The sequence below is a fragment of the Telmatherina bonti genome (genome assembly GCF_933228915.1).
Source record: "Telmatherina bonti genome assembly, chromosome: 6".
NCBI lineage: Eukaryota > Metazoa > Chordata > Actinopteri > Atheriniformes > Telmatherinidae > Telmatherina > Telmatherina bonti.
In genome coordinates, this window is record NC_136624.1 from 36,625,248 (window position 1) to 36,640,257 (window position 15,010).

Consider the following 15,010-nt stretch of genomic DNA (forward strand, 5'->3'; position numbering starts at 1 on the left):
TGCCTCCCCTGCTTCTTTGCTTATAATTCAGTGTGGACACACATTTGCCTTCCGGGCTTGGTTTGATATTGCTTGTATTTTACCGTGGCAAATGTCAGCCTGAATTTTTTTCTCACTTTGGCTGTGTAATTTTCAGGCCTTTTAGGCCTCCCTGCCTCCTTGATGCATAATCAATAGGAAATGTTCCTAACATGTTTTTTTTCCTACCTTCCAGGGCTCCCACCTTGTGCCTCTGTGGATGATGTTCCTGATGACTGCTCGCCACGCTGAAAACAGGACAGCGGATCAATAGGAGTTTTTTTTTTCCCCTTCCCCAATCCTTCTCTCTCTCAAGCTGTCCTTCCTTAATTCCTGATATTAGAGCAACATAGAAAAATCCTGACTTGGAAGTAGGTACTGGAGCTTGTGCCTCTCCTTCCCCATCCCCCAAAGCCTTGCCTCTAGACAGGCCAGATATGTGTCCCCTCGCCCGGTCACTGGCTTCCCCTGGCCAGAGGAACTTACTCCTCTTGGGGTTTTTGCTCATCATGAGCTCATCACTCTCTGACGGCCAACCCCCACCCTTCAAACGGTTTGCCCCTACTGAGTGTTTGCTCACACATCTGGCTATCCACAACAAGACCGGAGAAGTCTATGTGGGAGCTGTCAACTGGATTTTCAAGCTGTCTAGCAACCTGACTAAACTGCGAAACCACATGACCGGTCCAGTGGTGGACAATGAGAAATGCTACCCTCCGCCGAGTGTCCAGTCCTGCCCTTATGACCTGGCCCAGACCCCCAATGTGAACAAGCTTCTTCTTATAGACTACGCACAGAACCGCCTCATTGCCTGTGGTAGCACCTCACAGGGAATCTGCCAGTTCCTGCGTTTGGATGACCTCTTTAAGCTTGGTGAGCCTCATCACCGTAAGGAGCACTACCTCTCCAGTGTGGCAGAGTCAGGCACCATGTCAGGAGTGATCATAAGCTCCCCACACAGTCTGACCAGCAAGCTTTTCATTGGAACCCCCATCGATGGCAAGTCTGAATACTTCCCCACACTGTCCAGCCGCAAACTGATGGAGAATGAAGAAAATGCAGACATGTTTAGCTTCGTCTACCAGGACGAGTTTGTCTCGTCTCAGCTAAAGATCCCGTCGGACACTCTTTCAAAATTTCCCGCTTTCGATATTTATTATGTTTACAGCTTCAGCAGCGAGCAGTTTGTCTATTATCTGACAATGCAGCTTGACACTCAGCTGACCTCGCCCGACGCCAGCGGAGAGCAGTTCTTCACCTCCAAAATAGTCCGTCTCTGCGTGGATGACCCAAAGTTTTACTCCTACGTTGAGTTCCCCATCGGCTGCACTAAAGATGGTATAGAGTACCGTCTGGTGCAGGATGCCTTCTTGGCTCGGCCGGGCCGCCAGCTGGCCAGCTCTCTAGGGATTTCCGAGAATGAAGATATCCTCTTCACGGTATTCTCTCAAGGTCAGAAGAACCGGGCAAAACCACCCAGAGAGTCAGCATTGTGTCTGTTCACCCTGAGGAGGATAAAGGAGAAGATCAAAGAAAGGATTCAGTCGTGCTACAGGGGAGATGGGAAACTCTCCTTACCCTGGCTGCTTAACAAGGAGCTCGCCTGCATCAACTCGGTAAGCTAAAACCTTTTTGTTTCTATTTACTACACTCCCTAAACATTTTCCTGAGAATGCTTTATCATCTTAGGCACCGCTGCTCTTTGCAGATACGCACTGCCAACTTGGATAATTTTTTATTCCTGTCGCTGCTACTGTTTTTCAGTGTTTCATTATGGCATTCCTACCATCTAAACCTCGGCCTATTCTCTATTTAACGATAAAACCCAGGCCTCTGGTGTTCAGTAGTATCATACATCTTACTTCTGCTATCTTTCTTCCTCTTTTTTGATGCACATTCCCCTGTCCACAACCTCTTGGAGCTTTGATTTAGCCAGACAGGGGACATCATTAGCCCAGTCCCCGGGATTTGTGAAATGTCACTCGGAGGATCAGCGGCACACACACACACAAACACACTTGTGGACACAGCATGCTTCAGTGCGCTGCAGTGTGAGATCCTGAGGGATAGCGTGAGTTAGACTTGGTTTTTACTAACTGATCCACAGTGCATGGCCCTGCATGCATTACAGAGGACTTGCTTTCTCCGACACACTCACATGCGCTCACACCTTAGACAAAAGAAAAGCACACACCAAAGTTCCATTAGTCTCTTCCACACACACACACACACACCTGCTTACATCTTTAATTTCCACTGACCTTCATCCCTCATTCTGTTGCTCTGCTCAGCTGACATCACTTTAGTGTGCTGCACTTTTCAGATGACCACCAGCCTTAGAAACCACAACGTTCATATTGTTAGCTTTTAACCCCCCCCCCCCCCCCCCCCCCCCCCCCCCCCCACCCCCCACCCCCTCCATCTCTATGCATCTTCACATAGCTGCAATTAAAGACCCGTTTAAGAGCTTTTTCTGTAAATGTCAGTGAACACACGTCTTCATCCTACACACACACACACACACACACACACACACATATGAATGCAGAGCACCCGCCCTGTGATGCAGTTAATGCAGTCTCTTTGTTGGCCGTCATTAGCTTGACTGCACACATGTTTCATGTGAAAAGTGGTGTCAGTTGCTCTTCTTCTGCCACCTTCTGTAGATGTAGTCTCTTTGTTTTTGGTGGTTGTCTTCGTTCACTGTTTCATCTCCATTAGTGCCCATCACCCTCACAATAGCTTTAAGACCAGAAGGTAGACCGTCTCATTTATTTCAATTAGACCTTTGCTCTGCTGCAGCCGAAGCTATCGCTGCAGATTACTGCTGAGTTTTACTCCACCTTCTATGTGATAATCTCCTCTCTGGCTTGCCGTAAACTACTAAATGTTTCCACTTTTTTAAAACTTTATCGATTCTTTTTGTTGCGTTCTGATATTGTTTTTATTTGTAAAGCACTTTGGTTGTAAAGTAGATGAATTTTATCCTGCAGATTGTCTTAATAAAGTCCTGATAACTGGAAGGCTCCTCTTTAGTGGTGTAGAAGCTGAAATGCATTGTGTTGGCTGTGTTTACAAACCATTTTCAGTGGGTTGCATATCTTCTCATAACCATTTTGCTTTAATCAGTAATATTAACCGTTGCTGTTTTAAAGTATCTCAGTAAAACAAAGCAGCAGGCAGCATCTGCAGTAGCAGGCCTTCAGTTAAAGCTTATTCACCTGCACCTATGCACATCCTGCCATGTTGACACAACAGTGCTGTTGTCATGTGTGATTTGTACCTTCAGAGCAGTAATTCTTTTAACCATGAGGCACAAAAGACTTTCTCCTATGACCTTCAGGTTTTTCTTTACATCAGTGATTCATTTACACATGCATTCACTAACAAGCCTCCCTTTGTCCCTCCTTTCTGCTTCTCGTCCTATTTTGCAAGTTTTGTTGCTATAGTTACCACTCTTTTGGTGAGGATGATGTCCACTGATAATTCACCATCACTTATATGTTTATGTCGAGAATGGTTGGCCTATTTAAGCTGTCATCCTTGGTGATGTAATAACTTCAGTTATAAGCTGATTGGCTGACCCCATGACAGCAGCGAGGCCTGAGAGGCCACCTTCAGGTTAATGGCGTCTGCTCCACTGCCCCTAAAACTGACCTAATGTCAGCTGCTCAACTCTGACCTCAACCTCTCTGAGTGACCCAAGAGATCTCCAATCTGATATCATTTTTCAGTGTCTGAGCTGGAGCTGTGCAGAATAACTAAACACGACAAGAACGACCACATGTCAGCTCTGCAGGCGCAATTACTCATCATATATCCTTACAGCGTAGTGCTGATGCATCTACGCCAATCAGTGCAATCAGAAATATGCAAATGAGCTCTGATGGAGAGCAAAGAAGCAAACTCTGCTCCGCCTGAAAAAGTAGATCTTCGAGTGAATCAAATGCAAGAAGATGAGAGCTAAAACAGAAAATTCCCAGCATTAACTAACAGATAAGTGGATTTTCTTGTTTGTTGTTTGTCTTGCGCCGCCTCTGGCAAGGACAGGGAGGCGTTATTCAGGTCCGATCCGTTTGACTAAGTGCAGCGTGAGAGCAAACTCTGACTGGGAGAATAATGAAACCCAGTAGAACCAAATCCCCAATTTTACAATGTCTAACATGACTATCATGTGTGGATGCACCTTCTAATTGATTTATTGTTTGCCTGTTGTCTGATAACAGTCAAGGTTTTAATTAAATATAGCAAAATGTTATGTATTTGATACTTTCTCTACTTTAGAAATACTATTAACAGGTCCACATCAGTAAAAAAAAAAAAAAAAAAAAAAAGGTACTTGATTTGGATGAAAGGCCAAATAACAATCCTGATATTGCTTGTATATATAAAAAAAATCATGGTTTAGAGTTAAGGTTGATGCTCTTACATTGAGCTGAACTTCATGCAATCACAAAATAATTTGTGCATGTTATTAGCAGGATATGAAACTTGACATTTCAGCTGCTGTGCGAATGTGTAAAACTGAAACTATAACACTGCATACTGCAGCGCGGTAAAGGGAGGACTTCATGTTTGTTGCTTGTTAAAGCGGTTTAAGTTGCAACAATAACAAAATTAGCATTTATGCACATTCTGGTTACTATTAAGCTCAAGGACGACGGCTCTGCTCATCTTCACATCAGTTAGTAACTGCTCGGTTTCTTTCTCAGTTGTAGCACGTAGTATTTAGCTTTGATATTAAAAAAGATGTTTACTGTATGACATGACTTTCAGATGTAATTCATCTCACATGTAATATTCGTAGCTTTAGCATTAAACACAGCTGCAGTGCGCATTTAGCAGCTGGAATATTATTAACAAGTAAAATAGTTGAAATGCGTCGGAGACAACGGCTCTCAGAGAAAAACCTCACAAAGTTGTGTTTAGATGTGTTTGTAAAAAGCTGCACAATAAAGATCAACCAAACACGCCAACCCCCCCATCGTCATTTCTCCATTTGTCGCCTGTGTCTGACACTCTGAGCTGCTAGTGTTTGGTCCTGAGCCCCACCCAGAGTTTCTCCGCTACGTCAGGAATTCAGAGGCAGTCTGAGCAGTGTGGGAAACACACTCAGGAATGTCTGGGTGGACGTGAATCTGCTTGGGGTGACCCAACTGTGGTGCAGTGGAGAGGGCAGGACGGACTGGGTGGTGGTGGGCCGGGCAGGCCTGGACAGCTGTTAGCCACACAGCCATGATGGATGACCAGGAGTCATGTCAGCTCTGTGTGTGAAGTTTAGTTTGTTCTGGACTTTAATTTGTCGCCTGTGGCAGTTGTTAGGATGGTGCGTTTACGGGTTCAGTGACACGGTGGGAGTTTTTATTTAAACCAAGATGTTTTTTTCCTCAACCAAGCAGAAGCATACATCACATTTAGCACCTCTGCTCTGCTACCAGACTATATTTGTCTGCTGTTTGTGCGTGATACTCAGCTGCTTGTGTGTCTGTTTTGTCCCTGAGCTTTATTAGTGAACCCCTGACCTTCCTCCCAGTTTGAGAGTGGATCAATACAAACCATTTCCACAGGAGGAGAGTGAGAGGGTGGAAGAGGGTTTCTAAGTTAGGGTTGAGAGAGAGAGAGAGAGGCAGATGACTGGAAACAGAAGAGTGCTGTGGAAAGAGAGGAGAAACAAGAGAGAGATTGTGTGTAAAGGTGAGAGCGTGAAGGGTTGAACGAGTTTCAGGAAGTAAGCAAGAGAGAAGCAGCCAGAACCAGAGAAGGAGACGAGAAGGATGGAGGGAAAGGTGCTGCATGTGGGTGGATATGAAAACAAAAAGAACCAAAAGAGGGCTTTAGAACCAAAAGAAGAGTTGGATGCCAAAGCAACATGCAGGAGAGTTCAGGAATTTGAAGGATGGTGTTGAAGAGACGAGGAAGACGGGATGAGAGCAAAAATAAGAGTGAAGCCAAAGGAAATGCCTGAAGGCTGGAAGAGAAGGGATGATTTAAAAAAAAAAAAAAACACAGGACACCAAACACAGAAAAACAGCAACGCACTTTGCCTAAATTTTCAAGTTTTAGTTTCCATTTTTTATGTTAACATTCCACTGGAGCTATGTTTCCTGCTGCTATATCAACATTATCTTTTTCGTAAATGAGGTTTTATTCATTTAAACCTGCTTTAAAGTTAGTTTTTCTGTGATTTGACAAAGCCGTCACACTTCAGTCTGCAGATAATAACAACTGTTGACAGCCCAACTGTAACCTGAGTGGGGAAGACAGAGAGTGACATGAGAATGGAGTCAATAGACGAAACAGATAAGAAATGGTATGCAGGGGCGGGAAGCAAAAACGAAAAACAGCCAAGAAGGGAGCGAGCGCACCTTTTACAGCCAACGTGTGCTGGAAGGAGAGGCGGTGATTCACCGACTGAGAGGAGAGCAGAGAGGAAGAGTGATAGCCTCAGAAATCTTTTCTCTGCCAACAACAGCTTGAGAAAAGGGTGGATGACAGAAAGAAGGGGGGGAGGAGACCGTGGGGGGGGGGGGGGGGGGGGGGGGGGAGCGTGATTGAACACTGACTGCCGCACAAATAATATCGGTGTCCGTCACCTGGTCACCGCGCTGTCCTCTTCAGCACTATGTCTCTCTGTCACGTCAGCTTGGGGACTGTGCGTCATGACTGTAGCTGCCATAGTGATGAGACTCAGGAGCACAAGATGCCTTTGATGTGTCGGAATTATTCCGGTGTTTAAAAGGCTGGACTCCAGACATAAAGTCTTTTTACTGTGGGGTCTCTTTGCAGGGTATAAAATACTACTAAATTTATCCTCTTACATGCTGATATTAGGGGTGTGTATTAGCTTGAGTCTGGCGATACAATATACATCACAATACGATACAATATTTTGCTATACTATACTATAAGCAAGACGATATATTGTGATTTTTCTTTATTAGTAGTAAGCACTAAACGCTGCTGCATGCTGGACATGAACTTACTGAATAAAAACAGAGGATCTACATTTCACTACAGAATAAATGAAAACACTGATCTTTATGTAGAAGATGGAAAAAGAAAAGTAAATCTGCCTCGTCAGTAAATATTGGTTGTTTGGCTTTTAAATATCCGTATAATAATGTCACGCAAAATATTGCAATATTTCCATATACCAACATTTCCTTACACCTCCTTGTTAATATCCAGTTTTTTTGTCACAGTAAACAACAACAACCCTTTTCTGTGAGGAAGCGGACATTGAAAAATGATGGAACCCAATGTTCAAGCAGCAAATGTAACTAACAATAGTTACACGTAAATCCTCAGGGTACATCTCTGTGTCTGAATACTGTAAGTAAATCATTGTAAGATTTTCTTTTTACTTCGAGCTACATTTGAAGCTGTAGGCTGCAGCAGACCAGGGATGGGAATCAAAAACCAGTTTCTAAGACCCAGATTCTGATTTTCCAAAGAATTTTGAATCGTGTGTCACGACAAATAATGTTGGACATCCAAGTCAGGTCTCTGCAATCCAGAGCACGGCTACATTTTATTAAGAAACAGGAGAATTCTACAAAGTCCAATGTCTGTATTGGACAGACCTGTTTCTCCTTACAGCTCTGTGCTCCATGTCGCGGGAAGAGTACTCGTTGGAGGTTTGCCTAGTCAGAATAATAGAATGACTTCCTGGTTTCTCTGAATGCCAAAACGATGAGTTTTCCTTCCACTATCTTGATCTGTTGGCTAATTAGCAGTTAGCACACCCGTAGCCGCAGGTGCGAGGATGTGCTTCATGGAGACTTTATTTGCCTTCAGTCAGACACATTCTGAGCATGAAGTGTTGAAACAGCGGGGGTTTGCTTTCTGTTTGCATTGGAGCACCGACAACAGAGGGGAGAGGAGAAATGACATGCAGTCATGTTAAAAAAAAAAAAAAAAAGACAACTAACATCACATTGTTAGTTGTTTAATAGAACACTAAAGTAAAAATCTGCTAAAACAGGGGTGCCTAAAGTTGGTTCTTAAGGGCCGCTGCAGGTTTTCCATGTTTCCCTGCTCCAGCACACCTGGCTTCCATTAAATGGATCCATCAGCTTATAAAGTTTTGCACAATGACTGATTAGTTTGTGTCAGGTGTGTTGGATCTAGGGCTGTGACGATATGCTTTTGTTCCGATTCAGTTCGGATTTATAAAGTGCCAATTCGATTTAAGTTGTGATTCTCACAATTCCTCGATAGTGCTGATTTTTGTAGACTTAAAACAAAACAAAAAAAATGTACAAAACTCTTTCTGCTTGTGATTTTTCTTGATTTCAATGAAGAAAAAACAACAAAGTAGCCAGATCATCATTCTGCTGCTATAATGCTCAAAAAGACAAGTAAAAAAAATCAATAAAAACAATAAAAATGACATGGATTATTTTTATTTTATTTTAAAAATTTGAATATTTAATTAAAAAAAAAATCAATTTTAAAATTGTGAAGCAAAATATCCCAATATTTGATTTTTTTATTAGATTTTTCCCACCCCTAGTTGGAGCAGGGATACATGGAAAACCTGTAGGATTGTGGCCCTCGAGGACCAGAGCTGGGGTCCTTGTGCTAAAGGAAAGCATGTAATTGTAAATAAAAGGGAAAGACTGTAATAAGAAGTTGTTTCTGGTTCAAGTGTCTTAAAGTATTAATAATAATCACAATTCAGTGGTCAGGATTTGTTTTATTGCCTTCTTGGTTGACTTCATCTAAAGATTTAGTTTTCTTTACTCAGTGATGTATTATTTTCCCCTTTTCTGACCAGATCTGTAGTTCTGGTATCCATTTTGGTTTAGAGATATTATTGACAGGAATGATTTTCTTTACATTGTCTGTGTAGAATCTCAGCTCGCCAAATTCATGTTGTATACTTGTTTTTTCATTAAATATTAAGTCAGGAATTGTTAATGGAATCATTAAAGTATCAAGTTGATAAGCAGAATTGATAATGGTATTGTTATCAATTACATCTGATCAATTCCCACGCCTACAGTGGACGTGGCTTTTTACATGGAAATGAGAAGTGAGTTTACTAAAAGAAGTTCATAACCCAGAGCCACAAAACTCTCTCATAATTATGAGTTCACTTCTTGCTCATTTAGCATTTTGTGCGACGACATTGTGTTAATAAATAGTCCGTCCTTCAGCTGGTGCAGGCCTTGTTCTCACGGGAAGCAGCTATGGATCTTTTCTGTTTGATACAAAAGACTACAGAGAATGACACATGCGCTGCTTTCTCTTGATGAGAAGATGGATGGGGAAGTTTTGAACTTTGTCACAAGCCAATGCATCAGTCAGGCAGTCAATCATATTGAGAGTTGCTCTCCAGTCGTCATCTTTAGGAGCGCATTCGCCAGCTGTTGTCATGCCGACAAGGTTGGGATTCTGAGCTGAACCTGAATCAATAGTCCACTGGTCACCTTTTTGTTACGCCTGCAGCGTTGCAGATGTTGTAAAGAACGGTGGTCACCCACTCCAGGCAACAGGTTTTACATGTTTTCTCTGCGTTTATCTTCCATGGTGTCGTATGTCTGAAGATTTACAGATCAGCGCGACTCCGCGTGGAATGAAAACAAATGTGTAATCTGCAGCCACCGTCTTCGCATAAGGCTTTAAAAACGTCCATAATCTTCAGAAATGAGGAGCGTAAAATGGTTTTTGATTCGGTTCTGTTGTGACAAGACGCCTACAAGCTCCTCTCGCCATGGTAATGCCCAATTATGATTTTTAATATAGAATGAGAAATAACTTTATTCGTGCATAACATTTTTCTTTTTTTTAAATAAAGCATTAAAGTTATTAATGTGTTATTGATGACTTTCCTAATTGAAACTTACAGATGCAAAAGGTGTGTTTGTGTGATTTTACAGATTTATAAGGTTGGGGAATTAATTAACAAATGATAATCGGGATAATCATAAAATCATGATTATTTCGTTGAGAATAATCAGGGTGCGATTTGTTGGTGGGGATGAGGAGGACCTCCCTATAAACATGGGAAAAAGGTCAAACAAAGCTGTGATCCCTCCCTATACCAGACTGTTATGCTAAGTTTATAGATAAGGGCATTAAAAAATAATAAGAATCTTTTAAATAGGCCAGAATTTTGGGAACATTATACTGACTTTCATTTTTATTTTCTAGATTTTTCATCCAGTTTGGAATGAGGAAACCAGCATGAAAGATAACATGTTGCCAATTATTTTATAATAAAAAGATTTTTTAAAATGTCCCCCTCTCTGGTTTTTTCATAAATCGCACTGCGAGAATAATCGTACTAAGAGCATCTGTAATCTTCAGGTCCGTATCAACCAGCTGACTGTTTGCTCTGATTCCTGATGGAGCTGCACTCCAGCAACAGTCTAAAGCTGCGCAGGAGATGCAGATGTTGTTTAGGATGTTTTCCCACAGCTGATACAAAGCCACGACAGAGTGATAAAACATGGCGCACCCGTGACCTCTCCTTTTTCTCACAGACTGCGTTCTTGTTTATTTAGGTTCTGCAAACCCGTCACTTTTTTTTAATTTGTGGACTTATTAGACTTTAAATGATGTTGGAAGCGTTTTGCTGCCTTTAGAGCAGAAAATAAACATAACAGAAAATGTACAGCGCCTCTTCAGCCCACATCAAGACAACAGAGCAGACTTTCATCAATGTGTTCCAGACAAGATAAAGTGGATTTGACTGCGAGGCCAAATCCTGACCTGATTAAATCCATCATTAAGAATATCATGTAGTGAATGTAACACACTCGTGGTCTCTGTGAAACACCATCTAAGTTTGCGGACCTAATCTAAAAGGATGTGGCGGCAAATGTGTTTAAGTAATTAAACGTGATTAATTGAGCCACAGTTGATGAACAGAGTTAATTGACAGACTAAATGAGGCGACAGTAGTTGGACGCCATGTTTTTAAAGTTATTGGTACTAATGAGTTTATGTCGGTTTAATATTTGAGGACTTGGTTTGTATTTGATATAATGAAAAAATGAGCTTTGATTTGCATCCTTATGAAGGAACGGTGTCAACCACTGTGTGTTCTCATTCTGTTGCAGAACAATAGACCACTGTGAAAAAGACCCCATAGAGACTGTGCGTGAGCTGCTTAATTTCCTTTTTCTGACCTTTCTTCTACTCTGAGGAGTGTTTAGCTCCACAAATCAGCAGCTATAGCAGCACTTTAATGATACTAATTGCCAGTGTAATTATGTATTGATTGGTAGTGTGTGTGGGTGTTGTGCTGCATACATCATTATTAGGCATAATCAGGAAATGTGACGAAGGAGTTGTGTCTGGACTGCGCATGCAGATAGTCTTGAAGTGTTTGTTTTGCTCAAAGTTTCTCTGAGTGCTGACATCTGTTTTAAGTTGTGCAGTTTGCAGATGTGTTTAAGCAGCTGTCTTTCACACCGATCTTATGCTGTTAGTTTGTTTCGTTTTTTATCAGTCACAATCAGTTTGTCCATTTCCAGAAATAAACAATAAAGCAACAAAAACAAAGTAGGCAGAAGCTTGTATGCCTAATAATGTACACTTACAAGTAGTTACCTTTAAATTATACAAAATAAATGCACTACATACACAATATGTGACTTTTATAAAGAAAAATAATTTCTAAAGTTGCATATTGCTCAGAAATACACTGATAAATCATCTTTTTTAAATGAAAATAAAAAATTACAATTTTTTATTTTTTTTTACCCCATTTCTTATGTCATGTGCAATTTCTCCATGCACATCATGTCCTCTGCCTCTTACTACTGCAGATTTAATACATGAGGAACTTTGAGGAAAGTGCATCCAGTTGGATGGAAAGTCTTCAAACTCCAGAGTGATGCTAAAGGAACCTTTCTGCATATTTTATTCCATTTCAGGAGTAAAATGGTCGACGACAAGGAGCTAGCTGGAATATGACATTTTTAAAAATACCTTTAGCTGTTTTAGCCTTAAACAAACTACATCATTATCCCTCTACTGGTCAGTGAGCAGCTCTCAGGATCACTCAGAGGCGGAGTACTTTGCTTTAGGACACCTTGCAGGCCTCTAGTTTCTCACTTGCTTTTGGTTCATTTTAAAGTAACTGCATACGTGTTTGTGTGCATTTCGGGGTGTTTCCTGTCCGTACTCCGTGCACTGTGTAACACTTCTCTGTCTCTCCCAGCGAGCTGAGGTCTGAACATGTGGCAGCAGCTTGTGGAAGCACTTCTCTGAATAAATGCCAACTCTGTGAGGTTTCACTGTCTGCTTGGAGTGCACTCAACATTGAAATTACCACCCTGCACCCTATGAATATAAAATGGGTGCAGTCATCTCTTTTTCTAAATTATTGATCAGTGAGGATCGTATAACATATTCTTAAAAAAAAAAAAGCTTTAGTGATTCAAAGAGAAACAGTTCATTGGTAGTTTTTCTTAGACAGGAACGATAAACCACCAAGCGGGAGATCTTTGCTCTTATCTCGAGTCACATGTTTAAGATGCAACCACTCAAAGCCGTGTTCCCTCTTCCTACACATGGTTAATAAGGAAGGGACATTTTTTCCTGCGTTGCATTCAGGTCAGCGGATTTTGCCTGCAGTTGCTGCAGTATAACAACACAAACGTATGTGCTTTGCTACGGTTAACATCAGATGCTAGGTTGTCAGGTCGCTCCTCTGCCTTTTACATCAGCACAAGGACGCATTCGGATGGGCTTGCAAGCACACACACACATGCGCACACACTTTCAGCAGCGTTCCTTGTGTTTGTTCAACTTGAAGAAACTCCAGCGATGTCTTCATGAGTTCAAAGCTCCCACTGATGGGTTATTTATAAGCTGCCCTCTCACAGAATCCTTCACTCTGCTTGGAGCCAGTCTCACACACACACACACACACACACACACACACACACACACACACACACACACACACACAAACACAGATCAGGTGAAAGGCACCTGCATCAGCCTGCATAGTGCTCTTCGTGGGTGTGTGTGTGTGTGTGTGTGTCATCTGGTTTGAAACCGAGGCTGCAGAGGAGCAGCGCCTTTAGTATGTTTCCATTTCCAGCCTCTACTTCTCTGTAACTTCTTTCACTTCTCTGCTTTTTCTCAGAGTGCGGGCTGTGTGTTTTTTTTTTCTCACCTGTATGAGGAGACAGCTGGTGACTGGCGAGGAGAGAGGCATCTCTGGCTTCACACACATGCACGGACAGAAGCACACACAGACATGTAGTGTTGAAATCAGACCGTTGGAACTGATACCAGCTTTCTCAAATCCCGTCTCTTCGTCTTTAAATATCTCTGAGATATTATTTTTTACCCTCCCAAACTGGTTGTTGCCCAGTTAATCTGCATACTGGTGAATGAATGAGCGTTTTGTGGTTGCCACATGTTTTCCTCCCACCTAAATGTGTGTAATTCAGAGCAGCGTCTCCAACAGCACCACGTATGTTCCTGTACAGACGCCTGTGTTGTTTGCTGTTTCTGCGTGGACGTGACTTTTAGCAAATCCCGCTGGTGCTTGGTGTAACAAACAGACATATTTTCCTCATGCGATATGTTGAATAAACAGCAGTCATAGGGAAATGATTATTTAACCTTTTCCTTCAGCACAGGCCAGCCAGCCTACATCTGCAATCAGTCAACTATTGTGGTCTGAGTGTGTTCACGCGTGTTTGGTGCCATATGAACGACTGTATTTCAGAGCTTTGCATGAAGCGGGTGAAGCAGCTCCAGCCAGGAGAAGCCATCACAGTAATGGTTGCTCATCATCATCACACGTGACTTTAAAGTGTTTTTTTTCTAGAAAACACTCTGGATTTGTGTGTGTGTGTGTGTGTGGGAAATCCTCACATAGTGTATCAGCAGTATTTGGGTCGCGTGTTTCTCTGTGACCCTGAAGATAAGCTGATGGCTCACATTCTGGAAATGTAATGATTCACTCTCAGCTTGCATGTTAACCCTTTAAAACAAGTGAAAGTTACAAAGTTGACAGTTTGGGTGTGTAAAAACCGTGAATGACTTGTTGATTTAAATACAAAGCAGATTTTAAAAAAAAGGAAAATAATCAACATTTGGAATTTAGTTTTTGATTTCTTTATATATGTCTAGAAAAACATTCATTTTGCCAAGTTGTTAGGCTTAATGCTGGTTTGCATCATTAATAAGGCACTTTTGTGAACACTTGAATGGTTTGTAGATCATTGTAACAACAAACTCACTTCTAAGAGAATGTTCAGAGACCAAAGTCTCTAAACAACAACACTTTAGGGAAAAAAAACTTTAAAGTGGAACTATTATGTGCATTTCGGGCTAATTTAATTTTATTTCTGAGACCAGAAGGGCTGGGATTGATGGAGTTATTGTCACAAATGGCTTTATTTACTTCAGACCAACCCTCTCCGTAGGCTGTCAGATCAGCCTGCGGGCAAAACGAGTGGATTGAGACTCTTCCGTAATAAGCCCCGCCTCCCGCCACTGCACTACATCGGGAGCGCGCACCGCACCTGCTTTCGCTGTCATTGTAACGTCTCATAAACAGAAGGATTAGGCTAATATGAACTCAACAAAAAAAAAAAACCCAAAGACAATGTCAACACATAGCATACAGCCCTACATGTTGGAACCTGAATCAGAGCCTGAAAACGAAGTGGAAAACAGCAACCCACAGCAACGAATGCAGCAGGATGTCTCTCTTTGGTAAACTCACCAGCCATCGTTGGAAATAACTTTATCCCACGTTTTCCACCCGCCTGATGTATTTGTACATGCCCTTGTTAACCAGTAGAAGGTAACCAATCACCGAACCTTATCCCCCGGGACGTCACAAGGATTTCCAAGTAGAAAAAACTCTCTAAAACGACGCGTCGCGTTTTTTGTCGCCATGGAAACCGAACGGAGAGAGTGCTGGAACTCAAACTCAAACATGCGTTTAGGTGATAAAAAACAGTGCCGTTCACACGTCTGATGAGGATTCAACACTGTAGAAAGCTCAGAA

General features: G+C 42.0%; 1 protein-coding gene across 1 annotated transcript in view; it reads left to right on the forward strand.

Moving 5' to 3' along the window:
• Nucleotides 1-455: 455 nt before the first annotated feature.
• The window catches only part of plxna1b (plexin A1b), a gene marked incomplete at its 5' end in the record, with an annotated part of 155,234 nt that continues 140,679 nt past the window's right edge, over nt 456-15,010 (forward strand). Inside the window, one exon of the mRNA XM_079242272.1 lies at nt 456-1,634. Within this exon, the coding sequence (XP_079098398.1) occupies nt 456-1,634 (1,179 nt within the window). The remainder of the gene's footprint in view (nt 1,635-15,010) is intronic.